This window comes from Cibotium barometz, chromosome 60 (genome assembly GCF_041138505.1).
Source record: "Cibotium barometz isolate CiBa-2024 chromosome 60, ASM4113850v1, whole genome shotgun sequence".
NCBI classification, from domain to species: domain Eukaryota; kingdom Viridiplantae; phylum Streptophyta; class Polypodiopsida; order Cyatheales; family Cibotiaceae; genus Cibotium; species Cibotium barometz.
Window position 1 is genome coordinate 6,338,776 of NC_141105.1, and position 26,267 is coordinate 6,365,042.

General features: G+C 44.9%; 1 protein-coding gene across 2 annotated transcripts in view; it reads right to left on the reverse strand.

Moving 5' to 3' along the window:
• The window catches only part of LOC147604910 (Trimeric LpxA-like enzyme), a 109,145-nt gene that overhangs the window by 8,419 nt on the left and 74,459 nt on the right, over positions 1 to 26,267 (reverse strand). For both annotated transcript variants that reach the window (XR_015265229.1, XM_086794013.1), the window contains exons 2-4: positions 22,883 to 23,113; positions 21,876 to 22,205; positions 13,746 to 13,853 (exon numbers count right to left, since the gene is read on the reverse strand). Coding sequence is in view for 1 of the 2 variants with exons in the window: in XM_086794013.1 (XP_086650139.1) it covers positions 13,746 to 13,853; positions 21,876 to 22,205; positions 22,883 to 23,113 (669 nt within the window). In the remaining variant the exon portion in view is untranslated. The remainder of the gene's footprint in view (positions 1 to 13,745; positions 13,854 to 21,875; positions 22,206 to 22,882; positions 23,114 to 26,267) is intronic.

Below are 26,267 nucleotides of genomic sequence, written 5' to 3' on the forward strand. Positions count from 1 at the left end.
ATCAAGTCCATTATGCATAGTATGGACTAGATACTACAACATCCCCACTAACGTCATCAGTGCTCAATAGTGGGTGTAGAACTCTGTATCAAGATATGCTCTCTCTCTCTCACACACACACACACACACACACACACACTCCACACACACACACAAGATATGCTCTGTATAGATAGCTAGTTTATGGATCAATACTTTCATGAAGCTATTATATTTCTCAGGTGAGATTAGGAAACAGGGAAATAGAAATGGAAATGGCTTCTCCCAAGAATCCACAACTTTTGGCTAGGAAATGGAAGTTTCTTGTTACTATGATATACACAAATGTTCGTGCAAATGTATATATGTATATGTATTCCTATTCGTATGCGTATACATATATGTATACACATACCTATACCGCACCTTGCATTAGCTATATGGCTATCTATACGACCTTTTTATCAATGAATGTTCACAGTATATAGAGCTAGTTTATGGATTGGTACTTTCATGAAGCTATTTTATTACCCTTTCCCACCCATATAAATAATTGTATGTATTCTATAGGCAACCATGGCTTCTCCTCCTCGACATTCAATTCCAATTGACACTTCTCAAGACCAAGATGTGGTGCAGCTACTCTTCATCGTCGATCAACGTTATGGGCATCAGGGATGGACACAACTAGCACATACACATGTATATTCATATGGATAGACAGGCTTTCAAAGAAGCTACTCGACCCTTGACCACATCTTCACCCTCTGTGCCATCATCGAGGAGGGTAGAGCACGACACCAGAGGATTTACTGCTACTTTGTGGATTTCGGCAAAGCTATTGATACTGTACCCGGAGCCCACCTCCTACACCGTCTACAAGAGATAGGAGTCCCTTCTGACATGGTTTGGAGCATCATCGCCAAGATTCTGTCACTAGACGAGTGAGAGCCCCAAGAGGTACATCGCAAGAGATTTCCAGTACCGTTGGGGTGAAACAGGGTTGCCCTCTATCACCCACTCTTTTTGGCCTTTACATTGATGAGATCTTGAGCTTCATTGACGGATTAGGCAGAGCTGGTCCCACATTGTCAAGCATATTGGTCCCCATACTACTTTATGGGGATGACATTGTCGTCCTCTCAGATTCAGCCAAGGGGCTTCAAAGACGGTTGGATGCCTTACAGGACTTCTGCACTCAACCGGACACCTCTGTTAACCTTGGTAAAACCAAGATAATTGTCTTCAATACTTCCCACCCCTTCACATCCAGATTGAGCTTCACATACAGAGGGGATCCTATGGAGATTGCCTCATCCTATGTCTACGTTGCTGTCACCTTTAGTGGCCCACGCTTCACCATGCTTCTTGTAGCACATGCCAGAGCAACACAGGGATATACAACCTTGAGCTTACTTGAGCGGCAATGCTTCTAGACACATTTCCAAGAGCCCAAGACGAAGGGTTGGCTTTTTGACACCCTCGTCACACCAGCCTTGATGTATGGAGCAACCTTTTGGGGGCCATATTTATCCCATGAGGATTGCCCCAGCGAGTTGAGAGGCCTTAGATCATGATGTTCTCCTTTATGATCTACAGTAAACCATCAATCCCACACCAGATTATCCATGTAGAGTTTGCTGCAGCCCTGATGGTAGTGGATGCACTCTTCCAAAAAGTCACATAGATCCCCACAGGTACCCGAAGGTTGCCTTGGAGTCCTCGAGATAGCAGCTAGCACTTGAGGGCCACTTTCGAGTATGGTGTGCCTTAGTTTCCACTTGGCTCTCATTATATGGGCTCTGCATGGACCACCTACCACCCCTTCAATATAGTTTTTGGACTCCCCTTTCGTCCGGCTCTCTCATGAGGATACCAACCAGGTTATCCGGTTAGTTCTTCTTAGCCTCTACACCCATTGCACATGGATCACACCTTCGGTGCTCCCAACAAAGATGCACTTCTATAGAGATCACTTCCTCATGCTCACTGAGGATGTATTCATACAACCACCTAGCTACCTTAGTGTTCACATGTCCCATGCCATGCGGATTGCAATTGGCAAGATAAGTGTTTCATCCCACCGCCTCAGAGTGGAAATAGGTAGAGCTGAGCATGTCTTTAGGGCTGGGGAGCTCATACAAAGACCCAAAGCAGAGAGGATCTCCCAATTATACCACGCAGAGGTTGAGATAGAGGAGCATTACATATGCCGCTGCCCAATATACTATGTGATCCACGGAGGGTTTCACTGTCTATCTCTTTAAACCCCCATATATTTGACCAAAAAGTTCCGCAAATACAAACTACCATTTCCAAGGCATCTTTGGTAGAGAAAGAAAGAAAAGAAAGAAAGTTATATTAACGTCTGAGAGAGAGAGAGAGATAGAGAGAGAGAGAGAGAGAGAGAGAGTGTCTACTAAAGACCCAATCGGCCTACGAGACCAAAGTGATACAATAATGTCCATGGCATATCTCATCATGGAATGGAAAATAAAATACAAACAAAAACATAGCTATCTCATTGGGGTGATACAAAACTATCCATGGAAACTCGTCATGGAATACCAGGAACATAGAAACATGAAAGGAGCATCGGCCCCCGTATACCACTCTCCAAAATATCAAGCATGGGGCCACTGAGTATGGTCGAGAGGTCTCTCTCAGCTATGTCACGTGGAAAGGTAGGTAGCCCTCTTTCAGGGCTTTGGTGAGTTTATGTATAAATGAAATCATCTTGATGTGTAGACTTCATTCCAGCATCTTGTACTTGAATTTCAGTTACATGCACTAAGGTTGATCGTGGTAACACACAATAGGGCCTTCTTTATAGCTTTATGTGGTGAGATCTTTAGCACCCAATTCATAGAGTAGAGAGAGAGAAGAGAATATAAGAGAAGTAGACGACACAATATTGGGTCCCAATTACCCCCACTTAAGGAGTATTTGCTTATATTAATTCTTTGGAGAATTGTTGTACAATGCTTGAGAACAATCGATATGACTACCCAACACAAGGACGAGAAAGACCGAACGTCATCTGAGTATCCACCAATCCAAGGCACTGCAGAAGACTCTTCGGGCCACTTATGCACGTCCAGATAGCTATAGGACTGCACATATGCTGGCTGAGAATGGAAGATGAGCTCATAGTCACCAAGACCGGGAAACGGACCGGGACCGGGCCAAGTAGAGGAAACGAGACCGGGCCAATTAAAGGAAACGGAAACAGCAAGAAACCACAGGTGTACAACTTAATGCACGAAAAACAAATAATTCAATACGCCGACGACTCACATAATTAAGCATACACAAAGTATTCAAAAAACATTAAAAGAAGTTGACATTTATTTGCTCAATGAGATCTCATTATGTAGCACAGTGAAATACCTCAAGATCATGAGGCTCTACATAAGAGTACAACAAAACAAACGAGAGGGGAATCTCAATGCCAAGGTCTAGATCTAGTAAATCATCTGAAGGAAAAGAGCCTGCACCGCTAGAACTAGCACCTGTGTCCATGGGTCCACCACACTGCTCCTCTACATCTAAAGTACTCTCATCCTCCTCTGACCAATGTTTCCATTCTTGTGGGTTCTCTAAGCACTCTAGAAGCGCATTAACAAAAACCAAATCATCGGGTTTTCGAGTGCCAAGATGGTTTCGCTTTTTTGAAGCGATGTGACTGAAAGAGCTCCAAAGCTGCTCTAGGCAAGAAGAACTCACAGCTTGGCTCAAGATCTTGATGGCCACCTCCTGTAATTCCAGAACATCGGCCCCATAGTCCTCCCACCACACACAGGGATAGGTGGTCAACCGATCCACTAATGCATTTGCTTTACCAAATCTTTTCTTGCAAGCTCTGTAATCAGCTAGTTGATTCTTGATCAATCTTTGCTTCATAACATCTAGTTGTAGTCTCTCCAAGACAATGTCCCATCCATCCATGACCTCATCATCTGAGAACTGGTTGCCTAGCTGAAAGTGAGGGTCAACAACAAAGGTTGCTCCATGTATAGGAGAGTGATAGCCATCCCATCTATCCTGACATAAGGACCTCAACTCCTTATATTGTATTGGATTTGGCTCAATCTCCTTAAGTTTCTCCACCATCTTGTCCATGGACTTGTATATCTGGCCAATGCATGGCTGACGTGCATCACACATCCTCAGCAAGTGGATGATGGGATTTCCCAAAGCCACTATGCGTCTCCACTGCTCGATCGTGGACGTAAGAAGCTGATGCCTTGCCTACAACTGTGCCTAATAATGCATGCCTCTCATACTCGTCACTGACGAACAACTGCTTCACAGCACTAGCGCACTTCTCGATGGACTCCAACATAAGAAAGTTGTAGGCAAATTGAGTATCAGAGTACTTGCGCAGGTCCCTATGAGATTTCTTTCTAAACTCTGAGAACAAGAAAGTGTGCCTGTAAATGAATGTGACGATGTCCTGGACCTGCTCTATGATTTTTGCAAGTCACTCTAGCCTTCCAATGTCTTTGAGAAGGTTGTTAAGACAATGAGCCATGCACATGGAGAAGGTGATATGTGGGTATCTCTCAAAAAGCAACCTACCAGCTGCCTTATTGGCATTCTCTCTATCTGCTACAAACAAAATTACCCTCTCTGCACCCACCATCTCAACAGCTACTCACTAGTGGCTGATGCATCGTGCGAGGAGATCAAGTACGCTTGCCCCCTAGAGTAGGCAACAACAGCATGAATAGGGTGAGACCTGGTGTCACTCCAGCCATCAGGAATTAGCGTGATGCCATTCCTATCCCATGAGGATTGCACGATCTTAGTAGGGGCTGCAACAGCTTCCCTCTCCTTCACCAAGAAGGTGGTCCTCAATGCCTCTGATGATGGAGTGTAAGTGGGCCCAAACTCTGCGATCCTCCGCACCATCTCCTTGAAGTAGCAGTTGCATGTGGCATTGAAAGCTATTGCGTTGTGATAGAAGAACCGCGCAACGCTCGCATCAACTTCCTCTTTCTTCTTTGGGTCCCAACGTTTGGCAAGTGTGCTTTCCCTGGATTGCCCTTACTAGTGGTGGTGCCGGTCCAAATGGACTAGCAGTGGGACCAAAAAAGGAAGGCATGCCACCCATGGAGGATCTCCTGCTGCCAACACTCGGTACTTGGTGTTGAGGTAAAGGCATTATGCCCACCCTTGTAGTGTGTACAAGCCCATAAGTTTTATAGTACATAGTACACTTAGTACTGTTAATGTACTAAGTGCACTATGTGTACTAGAGCAAATATACATGTGTGATAGGGGAGTCACACACTCATACACACTGATATACTGTGAGTTGACTTATCCCCACATATGTCTCTCTCTCTCTCTCTCTCTCCCTTCTTCTCTGTGTATGTCTCCCACATGAAAACCTAACCCTAATTCTCTCCCATTCAACTGGTATCAGAGCCCTGGTTTTAGGGTTTTATTCTCAAGGGTGCAGAGCTGGAAATCGACTGTGGAGGTAGTATCTTTCGCTGTCAGCCAGTTGCAGCCGAGGGCTGGTTTACAGAGCCGATAGCCTGTGCGTGTGAGCCTGGAGAAGAAGCGCAAGGAGTCAACGTTAGCAAGCGTGTGCTGGGCGCAGTCTGTGTGAGCGTTGAACGTTGGACGCCTGGCCACAAGGCGTAAAGCCACTAGGCGGAGGCGGCGTCAACAAACGGCGTTGCGTGTCCCCGTGAAGCGTGTCCCCGTGAGGCCCATCGCGTGTAGCGCTGGCCACTAGGCAGGCGGGCGTCCATCGACACGCCTACGAGCGAGCCCCTATAGCCGCCAGCTTCGGTGAGAGCCGTCGCGTGTAGCGCTGGCCACTAGGCAGGCGGGCGTCCATCGAACACGCCTACGAGCGAGCCCCTATACACAGGGGCTTCTTTTGCAGCACGCCTGAGGAGCTCCCGCCACGTCAACAACTAGTCAGCACTTCAGCAAAGCAGCTAGGAGAAGCCTTAACCTGCAACCTGCAAGACCTACACAGAACAGCAGCATCATCATCACTCCCTTTTCCTGCAACAAAAAGAAAAATCAAAAATTACAAGGTATTTGCTTCAATTTTTTTTTGGGATTTGCAATTGAGCAGGTACAATCATCAATTGAGCAGATACAGGTGCCAAATTGCTCAAATTTTGAGCAAAATTGGCAAAATTGGGTGACATTGGTCACATTCAGGATCAATTTGCAGGAAATTGGATGTCAAAATTTGGGGCTTTTGATGTATTTGTGCCATTGGGCATTCATACATGCTGTATGATGTGAGCAATCTCACATTCGGGCCTAAATTGGAGTGCAAATCAAATTGGGCATTCATACATGCTGTATGATGTGAGCAATCTCACATCCGGGCCTAAATTGGAGTGCAAATCAAAGGGCTTTTGTGCCGATTGGGTTGATTTGCATGCAGGCACTGGCATTTGATGCTTTGGGCAATGTGTTGATGCCTGTCAAGCACTCAATGTGCCTGTAAATCAAGGGACTTTTATGTATTGGATGTATATGTGGCCAGGGGGAAGCATTGTGAAGACTCTGGATGCCTTCATGTGTGTTAATGTACCATGTATGATCAGAAATTGATCTTGAATCAAGGGGCTTTTCAAGATTTTATGTTTGTTGAGCTTGGCAAAGCAGCAGGGAAGACTTTTATGCCTTGAATCCTCAGAAATCCACTTGCAATCAAGGGGCTTTTGCCCAATTTCTGTTCGGGACTGTTGTATGCAATGGTGGGGACTGTTAAAGTCTGATTTTCACTCATTTGGACAGCCAGGAGAGCATTTATTGCTGCTGTACTTGTTGGTACAGATTTGGTACAACTTTGTGCAAGTTTTGGCATGGCTGTACATTGATTTGAGTGAGGAAAAGGTTCATTTTCAGCTGCTGTACTTGCCGGTACAGGTTTGGTACATCATTGGTGAGCACTTAGTACTGATGTACAGTACTTTGGAAGGGGAACAGAGCACATTTAAGGTGCTGTCCTAAATCTGCAGCAACCAGATTTTGGTGATTTTATCACATACAGTGGGAGTAGAGTTGCATTTGTGCTTCCGTAGTGGGAGATAAACTTTGGGAGAACAACTGTGAGCACTTTGTGTGCTTTGGTGCAGCGTTTGCACATCTTGCAGGGAGTCAGGCATTGACTGTGACAGGTTGCATATTGCTATGGCAACCACAGGTGAGAGCTCTTCATTGCTTCACATCAAGAAGCTTGAAGGCTCACATAATTATGACATTTGGCAAACCCAGTGCTATAATGTGTTGCTCCAGAAGAAGCAGCACAAGCCCATCAAAGAAAGGGGTGTAATGCCCGCTTCTCTTACTGCTGAAGAATGGGAAGATATGGATGAGCTGGCAAGATCCACCATCATGTTGTCTGTGTCAGACTCTTTACTTTTCAGCATACGTGAAGAGAAGACAACTTGGGGAATGTGGCAAAGATTGCAGGACTTGTATGCCCAGCAAAGTGCCTCAAGCAAAGTGTATTGGTTGAAGAAACTCATAAGTCTTCAAATGAAGGAAGGGGCGTCTATGAGTGACAGCTCATCTAAATGAGTTTAATGGTGTTGTCAGCCATGTCATCAATCAAAAGTTGGCAATGGACGATGAGTTCAAAGCCACCTTTCTCTTATGCACTTTGCCAGAGAGTTGGGACACATTCAGGACAGCCACTAGCAATTCAAATGCTATGCTGTCATATGCAGATGTGGAGGGTGCTCTCCTTCAAGAGGAGATGAACAGGAAGAACAACTCTGTTGGAAAGGGTATACCATCTACTCGAAGCTTATGCTGCTCTCATGTTTCTATGTTCTTAGTATTTCCATGATGAGTTTCCATGGATAGTTTTGTATCACCCAAGTGAGATAGCTATGCTTATGTTTTCTTTCTGTTTTATTTTCCATTCCATGATGAGCTATGCCATGGACATTATTAAATCACTTTGGTCTCATAGGCCCACTGGGTCTTTAGTAGACGCTCGCTCTCTCTCTCTCTCTCTCTCTCTCTCTCTCTCTCTCTCTCTCTTGTGCACCATCAATTTTCTTTCAAATCTTTCTTGCAGTGTAAGGGGATTAAGCATCAATGTAGCAATGTACAGTGCCATAAACACTTGAACAAAATGGTGCAGCATAAAGGAAGAACATAACTTTGATAGGGATGGCCAAGATGTATGATCAAAGGCCAACAGTTACTTCACAAGTTTTGAACTGGGGTAGTGTTGACTTCGGCACATCTAACACGTCCTACAAAAGCTTTGGAGAGCATCACTCCATTTGAAGCTTGGTATGATAGGAAGCGAAAGGTTGACTATACGTGCACCTTTAGTTGCATGGCATATGCACTTGTCCCTGCAACAGCAGAGATGAGAACCAAGCTTCATAACAAAGTTGTCAAATGTATTTTGTGAGATCAAGAGCAAGGGTTACAAGTTATACAATCTCTCTACTCACAAAATCTTCACTGGTAGAGATATTTTGATGAAAAACAACCTTTGTCTCTCTCTACTTCAAACAAGGTCACCGCGAAACGTTTCACTGCTGAAATGAAACGTTGTTGAAACAATTTATTTTGGAACGAAATGTTTCAGCGCCGGGCAGGTGGACAATGAAAAAATAGGCCGAAACGATTATATACATAAAATGTCTTGGGGTCCAAATTTGAAATTTCACATTCGCGCCTTCAAGTGGAGAGGAAAAGTGCAATTTTCCCCTCCAATTTAGGGGCTTAAATGTGAAATTTCAAATTTGGGCCCTCAACTGGAAAGGGAAAGTGCAATTTCTTCCTCCAATTTGAGGGCCCGAATTCAAAGTTTCAAATTTGGGCCCGCCAAAATGTGAAATTTCGAATTCGGGCCCTCAATTGGAGAGCGAAAGTGCAATTTCCCTCCCCAATTTGGAGACCCAAATCTAAAATTTCAATTTGAGCCTTCAAACTTATTTACAATTTTACTTTAATACTTACAATCAAGAAAACAAAAGTACCAAAATCCAATAGCCTATACATGTTAAGCGATTTCCTCATTTTGAGTCATATTGTATACATGTTACATAAACAAAAAATAGCATGCCTCATAATTGGTGGAGCAGCAAACACAAATTGCAGTAATGTTCAATATTGAACGTTTTTATTTCTTCCTTCTCGACTTTTCAACTGCCCTGAAACGTTGCACGAAACATCCATGACTGAAACGTTTCAATAGGGAAACGTGTTTCACGTTTCGCAGTGACCATGACTTCAAACAGGAAAGATATTGCTCACACTAAGGACATGTTTGCTCATTGTTTGATCCTGCCATACGCTGAAAATTTGGATCAGCCAGCTGATTTTCAGCAAATTCCTCGTGTTGCATGTTTGGATGAGCCCGAGATGCCTCACAATTCTGAGGATGTTGGAAGGGATAAAAGGGAAGCAATTTAAGAGGCCGAAACAATCCCAAGATGGCTTCTCAAGACACTCCAGGACAACCATATGCAAACTCCTTTGGAAGGGAGAATGAGAGCTTCAACACAGGGGCTAGGCAGAGTGCAATCTTTGCTTTTATGAGCATTGTCATGGATGTGGAAGACCCATGGACTTATGAGAAAGCCAAAGGCATTTTACATTGGGAAAATGCAATGCAAGATAAATATACCTTTATTTTGGTTCCTAACTTCCTAGAAATTCTTGTACCCAAAGTCAGCAAGATAGCAAGAGACGATTGTGGAGACGAGTCTGGAGAAAAAACCAAACATGGTGTAACATGCAGAAGCTTCCAGACGAGGATTACGTTTTGATAAATAACTTTCATCCCTTCTGTTCTTGACTATGTATAGTGATGAAAATAAGAGTGCAGAGAGAGAAGAGAAACAAGACACAGTGTTGGGTCCCACATACCCTCTGAAAGGCCCCCACCACATATGGTGTATTTGCTTCATTGAATGAGTAGAATGACAGATTGCTAGCTGTAAATAACCAGGACTGAACTAACTTGGAGACCTTTCTTTGGCCGAGACGACTTTCAACCTAAAGATGACACTCCTATATGCGGTTCGGTTTGATCAACTATAGTTGGCCTCCTCTGAATAAGCTCACACTCCAGCAAGTTCCCAATGCCTCGGATTGATTGTACCTTAGAGAGAGTGAATGGAACCAATGTGTTTATCTTCGAGCTCCGAGCTAACAATAGCACCAATTGAAGCCGAAGAACTAGAGGCATCCTGAGGAAGGAAGGGGGGGGGGGGGGGGGGCGCTGTGTGGGAGCTAGGCTCACCATTGAAGCTATGGAGGCTCGGGTTGAGCACTCGGCAGGGGCTTCTTAGGACATGCCCTAGAAGTATGCCCTATTGTATGACAATAGAAGCATCGCGCCTCCTTTTTATATTGGGTTTTCTCATCCTGGTTGTGCTTACCACCAGTCATCCCATTGGATCTGCATGTCTAAACCATAGAGGAACTGCCCTCATTTGTTCTCCACAAATTAGTTCAATCATAAAGGCAGGTGAGTGACTTTGTTGGCGAACCGGAGAACCGGCTACATGCTCTAGCAAAATCCCCTGAGCTCGTCCTCAAGATGCTCAAGATAATGAGACAGTAGAAACCGCTTCTTGACGTTGGTGACGAGCTGGTCCCACGCATAGGTGGCAACTCCAAAACGGGAATTGGCTATGGCCCAATGAGTCCACCAACAAATGGCCTTTCGCTTAGAGTAGAAACCGCTTCTTGACGTCAGTGACGATCTGGTCCCATGCATAGGCGGCAACTCCAAAACGGGAATCGGCTAGGGCCCAATGAGTCCACCAACAAAATGGCCTCTCCCTCAATTTATTAACTAGCTAACACTACTTCATCCACGTCCAACTTTCTACCCGTAGCAAAATAAGCTTCATGAATCCTAGAATACAAAGCAGTGGGTTCGAGTTTACCATTATACTTACTGAAGTTCACTTTCTCGTACAGATGAGTTGAGAAAGTGACCGTCGTACCACTCTTGAATCCAAGCTGCAAGGAACCGCTCGTATTCCATGTGTCACCTTTGGTCTTCTTGCACGGAGGCACCACCTGCTGCTTCACGGTCCGCCTGCATCTGAAGTTGAAGCTCCCGTTATCTGCAACTCAAGTGGAGAACGGGCGTGCTGCGTTAACCCCTCAGTGGAGTTAGTAGAGATAGGGATTGGGGTAGGGATCTGGGTCAAAAATCGCGAGTGGAGGAAAGGAGGAATGGGGGAAGAAGGGGCAAGAAGAGGTAATCGCTTCTCTAGGGCCTAGTTCATAGCTTGCTACTCAAGCAATTGATCTCTGTTTTGCTTCATGAGATTCATGAAATTCTGGAACATCAATGTCATTTGGTCCCCAATGGAAATAGTACTCCCTGATGCCGTTGCTATAGAAGTGGCAGCCTCTTCCTGGATCTGTTGTTCTCTCTCATCGTCGGAGGTTACCATAGTGGGATTGGTCAAGGTTCTTCCTAATTGCAAACAAACCATCCACTATGTGAGGGAGACGTTTCCAATAGTGTTCTAGAGGCTGAAAACCAACCGTCCTTTGAGGGACAGCAGTCACCAGAATGGAGAGTGCTTCATGTGTCTAAAATCCACCCACAGAAGAAAAATTTTCCTTGGCTGAAATTCTTCACCAAACGGCAAAAAGCTCTAGTACCACTATAACATGCGAAAGCTTATAGACGAGGATTATCTTAATAACTTTCAGCCCTTTTGTTCTTGACGATGTATAGTACAATGTAATGAAAATAAGAGTGCAAAAGAAAGGTATAAAATACCATCACTTTCACATGTGCGATACAGACTGCTATAGACTGCTCTTGCTGCTAGCCGATACGGTTGGCCTATCGCTAGCGCCTCATACTCATTGAGTCTTGGTGGCTCTTGGGCTAGCCCTTTGGTGGGCCATGGCCTACCATGAGACTGGAAGCCCAAGCAAAGCCCGGTCCACCTCTACATCATTCCAAAGGGTTACATAGACGTGCGGGACATGCACACCTGACCATGGCCCTCTACGGTGGACCCTAGCTAACTCCTCCCAAACAAGGGCTTACAAGGGGCCAGTTACCGCTCTGCACCGACTGTACAGATATGTCCACGTGGCAGGATGTCCGTGACACATGGGATCTTGTGGATTTGCCACCTTACAAGAATGTGATTGGTTCTAAGTGGACTTATAAAGTCAAGCGTAAATCTGATGGCTCAATAGCCAAGTACAATGCTAGACTTGTTGCCAAAGGATAATCCCAGCCGACTATGATGAAACTTTTGCTCCCACCTCAAAGATGACTATTGTGACTTGTCAAAGTGGTAACTGCTTTAATAGCTCATCATGGATGAAACTTTTGCTCCCACCTCAAAGATGACTATTGTCAAAGTGGTAACTGCTTTAATAGCTCATCATGGATGGAGTATGCATGAGTTGGACATAAAGGGTGCTTTTCAGAATGGTGAACTTCAAGAAGTTTGTGTAGCAACACCTAGATATGAGGTTGTAGGACACGAAAATCAAGTGTGCTTGTTAAGAAAGGCTATTTATGGTTTGAAGCAAGTTCCTAGAGCTTGGTATGAGAAGATACATGCATATCTGAGCAGCCAAGGGTTTCAGAATAGTCCAACAAAGGACACTCTCTACATTTGGAAGGAAAAATCAAATTTGGTCAACATATTGTTGTATGTAGATGACATGATATTGACAGGGAACAATACAAAGAAAATTTCAGCAGTGAAAGCTGAACTGGGGACAGTCTGACCTTGGCCTCTTCCATATTATTTGGGCATAGAATTTGTGCAGAAAGAGGATGGCATGGTAATGTCGCAGACAAAGTATGTCAACGAGATTCTGACAAATGCAACTCCTGTTGAGAAAGGCCTCAAAGCTCTATAGCTTTGATGCCGGAGATTCCATGGATGCCACTCTCCACAGTCATGTTGTTGGATGCCTAATTTATCTATGCAGCACCATACCCAGCATATCTTATGATGTTTCCTTGCTAAGCAAATTTATGTACAGCCCATGCACTTCACATTGGAAAGTTGTGAAGAGGATCTTCTAGAAAGTTGTGAAGAGGATCTTCAGGTACCTTCAGGGCACAGAGTCACTTGGATTGTTTTATGACATAGGAGGTGACATTCACTTGTTTGGCTACAGTGATTCAGATGGGCTGGTGATTATGATACACTACAATCCACAAGTGGAAATTGTTTCCTTCTTGGGCAACTCACAGATTTCTTGGCTTAGCAAGAAACAACCACTATGGCAACATCCACATGTGAAGTTCAATACAGTGCACTACAATGCAGTCTTCACACCAAGGTTGTTAGAGGCGTCAGAGGCGTTTGGTATGAGGCGGGTATGGTACGCGCCTCTCTCTCCCTCTCTCACACACACCCTCTCTCTCCCTCCCTCAAGGCTCATATATATATATATATATATATATATATATATATATATATATATATATATATATATATATATATATATATATATATATATATATAACAGACCCCTCTAACACACCTCTAACGTCTCTAAAAAATACGAGTCTTTCAGGGAGGGAGAGAGAGCGTGTGTGTGAGAGAGGGAGAGAGAGTGTGTGTGTGAAAGAAAGAAAGCTGTATTAAACGTCTGCAAACTATGAGACCAAAATAGTCCATCCTCATCATCTGGATACATCATCAAGATGTCTAGATCATCCACAAAGCTTGCCAATGAAAGATTTAATATCTAAATTATTGATATCTATATACTTAAACTGCAATAGATTAATCAAGTACATATACCTCATCACTCAAAATCCCCTTCACAAAATCACGCCGAAGATGCTGATAATCGAAATTGTCGGTAAAAAGAAGCAACACTTCAGGAGAGCATATGTCGATGTAGCAATCCTGTAAAATAAAGCGATTTAGAAAAGAAATGGAAAGAAAATATTTGAAAGAAATGGAAAGAAAATATTTGAAAGCCAACAAAGCCTAGATTGCTTGTAATACTAATGTGACCCACATGAACAACCATTACAAGAAAACAGAGATGAACCTATCACAAATTCAAAGGGATACAAGAAACATGTTCCAATTCAAAATTTGGTGATGAGATCAATGGCCAAGCATACTGCAAATTACATGATCAATATTGTAAGAAACACGTCTTGAAAGACCACTTGTCGTTAGCTTACTTATGGAGGAACAAAAGGAGCCTCGCATCTTGCTCACCACACAATTGTAGATCCCCTCAGGCTCAACACCAAGCTAGAGGCCTAGAGGCATCAGAGACATAGCTCATTTGTGTAGTAACCCCTAGCATCCCATATTATGAACAGGACACACCCCTCAAGTGGCATTGCACAAAATAGTCTTGCTAGGCCAAGAGTCCAAGACTGAAATGATCAATCCCCCCAATGAATTGTGTCAATAAATGATTTAAATAAGGAGCCATAATTCGCTTAATGTCTCTTTTAACCACTAGACCTCCCCTTTAGATGTCTTATCCCAATGCCCAGGTTAGGCCTGATAACACACCTCGGGCTTGGGATAAGCATACTTCCCTACTTAAGAACCACTAATATCCTTCATAACACGCCTCGGGCTTCGGATGAGCATACTTCCCTACTTAAGAACCACTAATATCCTTAGCAAAGAAATTTAGGAAAGCGACTCTTCAAACTCCGCACACTTTCCCAACTAGCCTCAAGCTTGAACTGTTCCTTCCACTTGATCAAATGCTCGTAATAAAGCGCATTTCTAGACCATTTAGTACGCTTGCCTAAAGCCAACTCAAGCTCTAAAGGGACATATATGGCCAAATTTCCTCCATTGGAATTTACCTTGTCATCAAATGACTACCGTGAAACACTCAGCGAATCCAGATTCCTCAAGGTAGTGCTAACCAATATACTACAACACTTGTCTTCGTTGTGATCCAAGGACCCTACTTTCATATCTTTTCTTGGCCAAAGTTGGCATACTATGTACATCCAAAACTGGTGATGGTAAGATATCACTCCGGATTACAAAAAACTCAACGCATGAACAAAATAGAGTAGAGACCGATAATTCAACACAATGGTCTCTCCCCTATTAAAAAAATAGCACATCCCGAAGATCACATCCAAGACACTACACTCGGCCAGTATGGGCCGACCCCCTCTTGGATATATTTATTACCAAGGAGTATTCCAACTGTACAAGCTTTGGGGGTTTCTCACTCATGGACAAATCCAGATACAATCACCATAATAATATGTACAACCAAGCTCAATACATGCCCCAAAAATTCCATCAACATAAGAGAAATGAACCTTCTTTGTGTGGGTACTGATCTTCCCCCTTTTTCACAAGTCTTTGTGTGGATAATATAAAATAGAAAACTCTGCTCAAAATCCTGTTTGCCAGAAGAAACTACAAAACCGCAATACCCGGAAAGTATTTCTGTAAATTCAGCCCGTACAGATGCAGGTACATTCAGTTCAATGACATTGTACTCATAAGAACACATGTGGGAGAGCTGGTACTGCAGGTGGAGACAAAGATGGGCATGGTGCAGTGACCCTATCATGCATTGTGGAGAAGCTCCAAAAGCATTTCCTCCTGCCTTGTGCTAAAGAATGGTGTTCAAAAGTGATGATTACAAGGAATTCGAAACTGAGGAACACTTTGCCTTCGGAGTTCTTGCACATCATACTTGCGCCGTCTACTTCTTAATTAAGTGAATTTTTAGGATCTTACGGTAAACCCTGGTATAAGAGCATTATCTCCATTCTTTGAGGGGAAGCAATCTCAGAACCTTGAGAACTTGGTGATTGCTTGATGAAAACTTGCGACTTTGTGATCTTGCTAAGAGTAAGTCTCCTTTGACTTCTAAAGAACTTTGGCGGGAGAATGAGATGTGTGTAATTGAGAGGGTGGATTATGCAGCACTTAACTATTAACATGATTAACTACTTGTTAATTTAACCACAACACAACAAGTTTAAGATAGCCAACAAAGCACTAGATTGTGCTTAAAAATACCAAGACCATCAACACCTCATTGGGGGCGAAGGGGAGCCGATCCCCCATTCTTCTGAATAATAGAGATTATCAATGAGTTCTTTATATTACAACCTCAAGGGTGATTCCGAATCCCAAGTTACCAAGGCAATGACTTGTAGATGTACAAAATGGAATACAATAGTTCAAACCATTGAATCCTTACCGATTAAGAGTAGTTGTGGCTTCTTTCTCTCTTGGAGTGGTTGAACAAAGGGGTCAAACCTCCGAAACACTCAGGACAACTTGTAGATACCCGTCGAGCCAAAAACCACCTGCAAGGAGTCTTTAAGAGAGTAGATGAATCCAGGACATAGTTGTCACGGTACGAAAATACGATACCGTACGGGAATTTTCGGTACGTTATGAAATTTTGGGATACCGTACGATAAAATACGGTTTTTTTAATTAAAGAACACCTACAAACATATACATTTTCAATTTGGAAGGGTAGAGTCTAGAGAAGTTGTTTCAAACCAAAATATCATTAAAAACAACTAAACAAGTTTGAAGTGACAAACAAAAGTACATAAAGTATAGAGGTGCGATGCGATCATGTGCGCTAGGCGCGAGTACAAAAAGAGAGGCTAGAGCCAAGGCCCAAGGAGAGACTAGACAAAGGCATCACTATCAGAGCTCTCGCTGAAATCATCCTCATGAGAAGAGGACACATCAGTGGCCTCGCCGAAGTCGCCATCGCTAAGAAGGTTGCCCTCATCATCGAACTCGGGCTCTCTAAGCTCATGTGAGAAGCCAAAGGGAGCATCCTCATCTGCAAGAGCGAGTGTGGAGCTACCCGATCCACGCCGCACATAGGTATGCACTATGTCCCTGGACGCACCACGAACCATGCATCTACGGCTTCCTACTTGCACTCCTCTGCCACTGCCTCCACGCCCACGACGAGTGCGAGTAGGTCGTCGATCAAACGACTCGAGCTCTCGATAGATCTCTGCATAGATCCTCTCCTCCTCATCTTGCACTTTGTTTACACTCTCAAGAGTGCCCCCTGTGAGAAGGAGAAGCGCGCAACTCTGCTATGGCCTCTCTCATGAAGTGAACAAGAAGGCACATGGTGGCTCCCTCCATGTCGGTCATCCGCAATACCCTATAGAACGGCGTGACCGCAATGACAATAGTGCGGACCGACTGCCAAAACTCCTCCTTCAGGCAAAAGCCGTTGCATGGCTTTGGCCTCCGCCGATTCTCGCTCATCCCACTCATTCCACATTGTGGAGACCACTGCTTGGTGAAGGGAGGATTTCACATCATGGAGGCGCTCCAAGAGGAGCCACATGTAGGCGAAGCATGTAGATGAAGGCTTCTTCAATTCCAACTTGCTATGTTCGCGGAACATGGCAAGCACCTTCACCTTTGTGGTGAAGAAGGTGACAATAGAGATAGCTTCAGTCATTACTTCCTTCATCCACACTAACTTGCCCATATCCTCCATGAGCAAGTCAATGCAATGGGAGGCACAAGGCGTCCATACTATGGAGGGATAGTCCTCCTCGAGCAACTTTCCCATCCGACGGCAATTTGAAGCGTTGTCGGTGATGACTTGCACCACGTTCTTCGATCCAACCTACATGTCACAATGCACATGAATGGATGCAATGAGCGTATGCGGTATGAGACTTGAGTCATGATATAGCCACATATGATCATATAACATATACTAAAGCCTAAACTTTAAAGACTTGAGTGCAATTTGAAAGTTGAAACTTACCTCCATGATGGCTTGCTTGATATGGCGATATATGAATGCACCCGATGTTTTCCTCCCCGCCTTTTCGGAATCCACGCCCCGCACAAAGTATGTGCCAAGAGGGCAAAAGACAAGTATATTGATGATGCCTCTCTTCTTCCAGTCACTCCATCCGTCGGAGAGGATGCTACACCCATACTTGGACCATGCCGCCCGCACCGGATTGAGAGATCTATCGATTCTCTCCCTCTCATCCACAAGCCTCTTCGTGCGCATGTCATGATAGGAGACGCCGGTCCATCCTTCACATGGGCCCACATTTGCAATGGCTTTCACCATTGACTTCCATTGATCTACCTTGAGCACATGGAATGAGAGATTGCACTCAATAATGGTGCGTGCAATCTCTATATCCGCTAGCCGTTGCCGTTCTCGGAGATGTGATAGAGAAGAAGAGAACCCCCCGGTGGCTTGGGCTAGAGTGGCTTGCCTCATGGGAGACTCAAGCCTTTGTCTCTTTGAGGAGGCGGTGGCGGCACCGGCGGAGGCGGCACCGATGGAGGCGGCGGGGGAGGATGTATCACAAGGCGGGAAAATGACCTCATCATCCGCCCTTGACCTTCTATCACTATCATAGTGAGCACCCAATCCACCCTTGATCTTGTTGAAGATCTCATCGGATATAGCAAGGGGGACTTCCTTGCATGGCGCAACTTGCCCCCCCACCTTTCCAAGATGTTGGAGAAGCCTAGTAACTCCACTTGTGTATTGTTTGCCACAATACTTACAAGTCCACCTATATCAATATGACTTGGATTTTCCATCGGCTTTCTCTACATGGATAGCATGCACATTGAAGGCTTCATTCTTCTCCCTTGTCATTGTAATAGAGAGAGAGAAGTTAGAAGATTCAAGAGATGGATAGGCTTGAGAGAGAGAGAGAGAGAGGCTTGAGAAAATGAGAGAGTGAGGCTTGAGTCTTGACTCTTGAGAGAGAGAGCCTAAAGGCTTGAGAGAGAGAGAGAGGCTTGAGAGAGGGCCTATGGGGGAGAGAGTGGCTTGAAAGTTGAGAGTTGAGAGAGAGAGAGAGAGAGAGAGAGAGGGGCGAGGGGGGGGGGGGGGGGGGGGGCTTGATGGTCACTTGAGCAAGACGCAAGAGAGGGGGGGCTTGATGGTCACGACTCACTTGAGTAATGAGAGGCTAGAGCCTTGAGAGAAGCTTAGGGGGTGGGCATTTTATAAGCATGTAACATGTCCAATGGGCCAAGCAAACACATGGGCCACAAAGCAAGCCAGCAAACGGCCAGCAAACGGTAAACGGCTACAAAACGACGAAAGAAACGGCGCAAGTGGCAGCGAAACGGCTATAAACGGCCATATCGTACCGTACGAATTCGTACGGTATCGTACCGTACGAACCTGTTCGTACGCGTACGAGAAACAACTATGATCCAGGAACATGCCCAAATTCACCTTTTAGGAACGTGCATGTTATATACTCATGGTAGTCAACCCACAAGACTTTATAACTATCAACTCCATTATGCATAGTATGGACTAGATACTACGACATCCCCACTAACGTCATCAATGCCCAATAGTGGGTGTAGAGCTCTGTATGAAGATATGTACTCTGCGGCCACGGGCCTCCAAGCTCGGAGTGCGGGCTGAAATCCGGGCCAAGACGAAATCCTCCCAAGGCTCACCACGAGGTAGGAGTCCTGTGACAATCAACTTGCCCAGCAAGGCACGACTCTGTATAGCTGGATCAATGAGGCCAAGCCTCCCTCTGCTACGTGGTTGAATGATCACTCTCCAGGCCACCTTGGCCCTGGTTGGCCTCCCATCACTTTTCTACACAGCCTGTGTGACATGAGGGGGATTGATCGTCGTAAACAACCTTAGGCTAAACTAAAACTTCACTTAATGATATAGACAATGGTGTCAATGCAATGCAATGCAGCTATATTAAATGGATGAGTTACAATGAAGATCTGTAAATAGATCTATGCTGTCCCTAGATGAGTATATATCTCGGGAAGAGAGAGACACTGAATGCTGCTGATGAGTGACTGATCCCTTCTCCAATGCTGAGGTCCACCGTTGGAATGTTGGCTTTCCTCTATGTAGGAGATAGGAGAATGATGACTAAATTCTGAATACTTACTGAATGCTGAATATGCTGGATGTTGAATGCTGAATGCCTTGTGGATAATGAACTGCCCCGCCGTACCTTTGGGTATGCTGTACTGCAGGCTGCTGACGATCTACTGACTCCCTTGGCTCCTTAGGAAGGAAACGCTGCGGAGAATGCAAGATGCTCAGATGCCCCATGACTGAAATGATGTGCTTCTATATATACTGGAATCTGGATGCTGATTGGGTACTGTACAGCAGTCAACAAGATGTCAGGGACTCCATGACTACATTAAATGCCTAAAATACTGCTATCGGCTGCTGAATACTGCTGTCGGCTGCTGTAAATGCTCACGACTTCATAAGTGCTCTACTACTGCAGTCAGCTGCTGACCAGGTCCTGTCGGCTGGCTCCACAGTCCACAAACTGATGTGATAAATGCTCTAAATACTATGTACCCGCTGTTGGTGCTGTAGAAGCCCCAAACACATGCTCATGCTGTGTTATATGCTGTAAATGCTTGGATAAATGGATTAAAGCTTGCTAAATGCTTGTGGAAGCCATGTCACTTGTACAACCCATAGGCTGTGCACGTGTCAGCCCAACTGTTACAAGTATTTTCCCAATCAATGATGCATATCCCTTCTCCAATGTGGGTCAACTCTACTTTGCCTCCTTGCCACCACCCATGCAAGGTGGTGTCAAGTGTGCGGCAGCTCCTGACACATGGCAGCAAGTGCCCACACATTTGGTTGGTCGCCCCCTCAGTGTCTATAGACCCATAGGTAGCACAATGCACAGAGTGATCAGCAGCAGTAAAGCCATGCAAATTGAATTTAGAAGGCAGCTTATTTTCGACCTCGGAAGACCATTTCTGGCTGCCCAGGGTTTGGGCACCCATGTGTGGAGGCCAAACTTAAGGATAAGGTTAGAAAATTACAATTGGACACCCGTGATAATATTACTGCCTTCCACCAGCCTAAAACGCTGAATATTCCCTCCTTTTCAACATTTTTTCTAGTCGTGGGGCTGTAGGGCTGGCCCATTAGCTCTAGGAGGCAGCCATTCTCCTATAAATAAGACCCCTAGCCTCCCTCGTGCATCATCTCTGAGGTATTGAAGACTTCAGCCTTCAGCATTCGAGCAAGGAGATCATCAAGCCCCCAGGAATTATCAGAATCTTCAAGATGCTAGCAATAAAGTCTTCCAAGGCTCAGCAGGGCATCCACCCCAGCAAAGCAACAAGCCCAGTGTGACAATTGCCAACAGTCAGCTTAGAATCAGGCAATGCGCCTTCACCGAGGTCTAGGCACTCCAACAAGTCAACATTTTGGTAAAAAACCACTTTGTACTCACTTATAATCCAATAATATAAGCACATGCACCACAAGATGGGGCACTTCAGTTGGTGAATTGGGACCCAATTGGGTGTACTGTCTCTTGCAACTCTCTCCTCTCATTAGCAATGATTGCATCTTAAGAACACCTAATCAACAATCTTCTGCTACGCCTGTAACAATTGCATTATTGCGAGATGCAAGGGTCAAGACAGCAAATTGGCCAACACCAGAGAATTATGCGGACAAGTTCACAAAGGCTGTTGGGAAGCTCTTCCACAAGAGCATCCTCATCGACACGGCATTCAATCGAACGGGGTTCACCTTCAAGTGGACATTAAGCAGGTGAATATATCGCCCAAAGATCAACTCTTAAGTATTTCAGCAACTTACTTGTCGCAGGAATTTATCTAGCCCATAAATGATGGATGCCATATCTGATAACAGTTCAACCCAGCACAGTCACTTTTGAACCTAGAGTGTTTCAAGATAGCATGCTCTTCAGACAATCCATAATGAGTGAAAAATTTTACAAGCGACGCTGTTTAGCTACTAGCTAGCTACACATTGGAAGCACCAACATGGTAAACCTCTATAAACATTTACCTTCCTATCATTGCATATACCTTCAGTATACATCTTACCTCAGAGATAGGAAAAATGTTTAGAAGATTTATAAAACTGAAAGTAGAATCGATTACCTGAAGATCCGTACACAGGCTGACTGAGGCTTTGTTGAAATAAAGTGAGCTGTCTAGCACAACCTGCCTTGAACTGCTGCGTTGTAAGTTGCTGGAATGCCCATCGTCATAGTGTAGCAACTCCTTCGTCAGCGGGTCAATCGCTAGCAGCAATTCATCATTTCCTAGCCGGGTTTGGTGCGTTACAGGTGAGGGTTTCGAACGCTTTACAACCATAGTCATAACAGATAATTTGTCATTTTTTCTCCTCTCCTTGTGCTCTTGTAGAACTTCTTTCAAAGACATGTTGCTCACGGTGTCGCCACTTATGAGCACAAAATCACCCCGTACCTTTCATGGCAGCAAAAACTTGTCATTTGACTGAAAAGCTAATGTGAATATGACATTTAACTTATAATAATTAAACCGTCCACAAATGGACACCATGAAGTAATGAATAGAGCGCAACAGAGCATGCAACACAAGAATAGCATTAAAACCAGTCCCTTATGTTCCATGAATGAAGGAAAATATCCTGAATAGCGTCATGGTTTATCGATCAAGCGCAGTCCCCCCTTGCACCACCGGGAGACGTGCAGTATATTATGAGTGTTCCAGAGTGGAGCTGCAACCTTCAATGCAAGGAGATGAGGTTTTCCAGTGTATGCTGACGTAATGGCCTCCCAGAACCCATGATGTCAGCAAATGGATGCCCATTTACCAATCCTGCCGGCATCTTCCCATGCCCATCTCTTCCTCATCGACAAATGTAACATACCACATGCAGCAAGTTCTCACTCTAATAATGCGTACAAACACATTTGTACAGATGAACATACCACATGAGCCCTGTAAGAAAGTAGCACCTACACACCTTCACACCATATGACATACAACATTCGGTAACATTCATAAACCTGCCACATGTGTGCTAAACTGAACAACTGTGCATGTTGCTGTGGAGGAGCATCATAACCCAAAACAACATACTTAAAAGTTCAAGCATGCAATCAAGTATTTGAGCATACCACATTTCGCTGATCGATTAGACGGAGAGCCTCACCCACACTGACGCAATCATGAGATTCTATGGGAAAGACTTTGAAATTTGGCTGTGACCGCCATGCTGAATTGTCAAGATAACTTGTAACTTGTTTTGCATGCGCACAGCAAAACACAAAAACCTCCTCTACACCAGCCGATGCCAACCATTCAAGCGTATAATCAATCATAGGAATATTCACAAGCGGCAAAAGCACCTGGTAAAAAAGTGATTGATTCAGTCATACATACACACAAGTGAACAAAAGATCATGCATCTTGTGTTCCCACAGCAGACTATCCCCTGAAAAAGAAGGGATTTCAATGTAGGTATATTAATTAGTATTATGTGTTGATTTGAGCTTTAGCTTCTTGCAAAGATAACAAACACAAGTCACGCAGTCAAAGGAGGAGAGAACTAAACACATCTGTACACGTGCTCACCATAGTGCACACCATGCTCATGATGATGATGATGATGATAAGATAGACATACAGCTAGTTTGTATGAAGTCTTCAGTTTTCTTAGTCTTTTTCCATGGCCCAGTACCACATGGAACTCTTGTATCACTTTTGGTCTCAAAGACCTATTGGATCTTTTGAAGACATTTAATATAACTTTCTTTCTATAACTCTTCCTAAAACAATCAAACAAGATTTACGGTACAAAGATATGGATTGTGGAGGAACTCACCCAATGCAACTCATGCAGAAGAATACAAAATTAGCCAAGGTCAGAGCACCTCAGAAAGAGGGCAAGTGTGCAGTCTATTGTGAAGGTAGAGCGCTCATTGAGGATTTTCGATCCAAACAAAAACCCAAGCCAATACCCAAAAAGAAACCAAAAGATTTCTAGCGAAGGTTCTGGTCGAATATTTGACATTTTCCATGATTCTCTCTCTTTTAGGTATTCGGGGAATTCTCTCGAATAGAAGAAATATTACTATTATGCCGACGCTAATTGAGTCAATGCCATTGGCTATCAATTTGAACTTTCCGGTATTTTCTGTCTATTCGGATGATATGACGGGTTAATCATTCGCTTCACTAGAGTTAACGGTGGCAGTTGCGGAAACCGCAATTGGGCTGGCCATTCCGGTGGTACCTTTTCGAACTCGCGGGACCATTGCCGTGGAATTTCCTAATCGCATGAAGGGTCGAGCGCTATTAAACTCGTTGCAGGTGATTGTACTTGATGCTAGACATGGCAAATTGTCTAGCTGATTATTAAGATGTATTTTTTTAATGTATTGTCCTTCTTTTTTTGGATCATGGATATAGCTCAAGACCAACATGGTCTTTCAGTTATGTGTCCGGTCTCATAGGTCATTTGGCCTTCTGCAAACTTTAAGATCTCTCTCTCTCTCTCTCTCTCTCTCTCTCCGAACTGTATTTGCTGCTGTGTGCCCTGTTTGCACTGCTGTGAGCACCCCCCCCCCCCCCTCTCTCTGTGTGTACCCCTAGCCTCTGCTTGCGTGCTGCACACAGGCGCTGTGCTCTGTCTGTGCCGTGCCACCTCTGCCGAGTCTGCGCTGTGTGCCACCCTCAAGGTAGCAACATAATCTTCTCTCCTCCTCTCTCGCCCTCCCGCGCTCTCAGATAACCCTCCGAGACCCTCTCCTTTTCTCCCCTTTTCCTCCATGCCCAATACACATAAGATGACAAGATCCACCAAATGGGAGGGGTTGTACGCCTCCCTCAACGGAGTAATCGAGGAAATCAAAAAACACCTTGCCGCCTCCACTGACAAGCACCCACTCGGCACCTGCGTCCAAGGGTTGAAATAGATGCGGGACATTCTTCTCTTGCAAGAAGACCACCAAGCCCAGGAGATGGAGGAGCTCAAGGAGCTTCACCGAGAGGAAATCGCCAAGCTCAAAGAAGAGCTTGCCGAATGAAAGCCCGGATGAAGGAGGATGGTGAGATCTCCAATATTACGGAGGTCAAGAAGAAGATAACGAAGGACATGGAAGCACACATTCAAGCTACAAAGGATGAGCTCACCAAAGGGTGGGCTGAAGTGGTCAAGCAAGAGGCAGTGGATAGAGGTGAAGAAGAAGCACAGGTCTACACCCTCTTCGGAGATTATCAATGAGACATTGGAGGAATAAAAAAGGAGAAGGACTCACATGCTTCATGTGCGAGTTACCGGCACGTCTGAGGGGAGCTCCCCTAAGGCTGATGTTCTACAGATGTGCAAGAAGCTCGAGGTTGACAGACATCCCTTTGCAGATGCATGGAGAGCTGGAACAGACACTGCACGACCACGACCTCTGCTCATTCGCTTCCTGGATCTTTTGAGTCATCAAGCATTCATGGATACCCGCAGAGCCCTTAAAGGCGAGACCATTTACCTCTCAAATGATCTTACACCCACACAGGTGGCTCATCGGCAGAGCTCCATGGAGAAAGTTATGGCTGCTCGTATGGAGGGGAAATGGGCAGTTTACCGAGATGGGGAGTCATCATCACACAGATGCGCACCAAATAGGGGCGCGGGGCCTGTGAGACACATGGTGGTTTGGAACTGTAATAGCACTTTATTGTCAGATGCAGGTGGTTTCCAGGATACTTTCACTGGACGAGATGTCATCTTCTATACAAAGACACACCAAAGTCCTGAGAGAAGTCTACCCAGGGTTAGAGGATATCAGTGGGAGTACATACCGCAGGAAGACCCACACATCTGGGGAAGTTCGAGGATCTGGAGGTGTAGCAGTCCTTTTTTGAGACCAGCTACAGGGGATGATCAGTATAGTCTGGAGAGACGAGGAGGCAAGATACATGTGGATTCGACTCCAGCTCACACCCACCAGGCCACTTTATATAGCTGTATGCTAATTTCCAACAGATGCCTAACGATATGCCCAGCCTCAGGTGGTCCATGAGAAGGAGGAGGGGTGTTTCACCATATTCATCACTCTCCGACGAGATTGTCAAGGTTATGCGGCTAGGTGAAGTTCTCCTACTGGGGGACTTCAATGCCAGGACCAGGAGCAAGCAGTGTGAGAGATGATTTTGAGGATCCCACCCAGTTCCGCACCCTGGACCACGCGGACACAGGAGACCAGCGCTTCTCTCAAGATCATGGGATTGTTACAAGATATGGGAGACATCTACTCGAGCTGGGATCCAGACATCGTCTTGTTATTTATAACGGGATGACACGATGGCCAAATTCAGGAGGGCTTACTTGCTTTCCACATGGAGGGGGATCCAGCACGGTTGACTACATTTTGGGATCCATGGGGATAGCACAGCACATATCAGCCTTAACCATCCCCACACACCCACTTGGAGCGGATCATGCCTATCTCACTCTCTCTCACCACCACTCCACCCACACCCGCACCTTTACCCCCCACTACACAT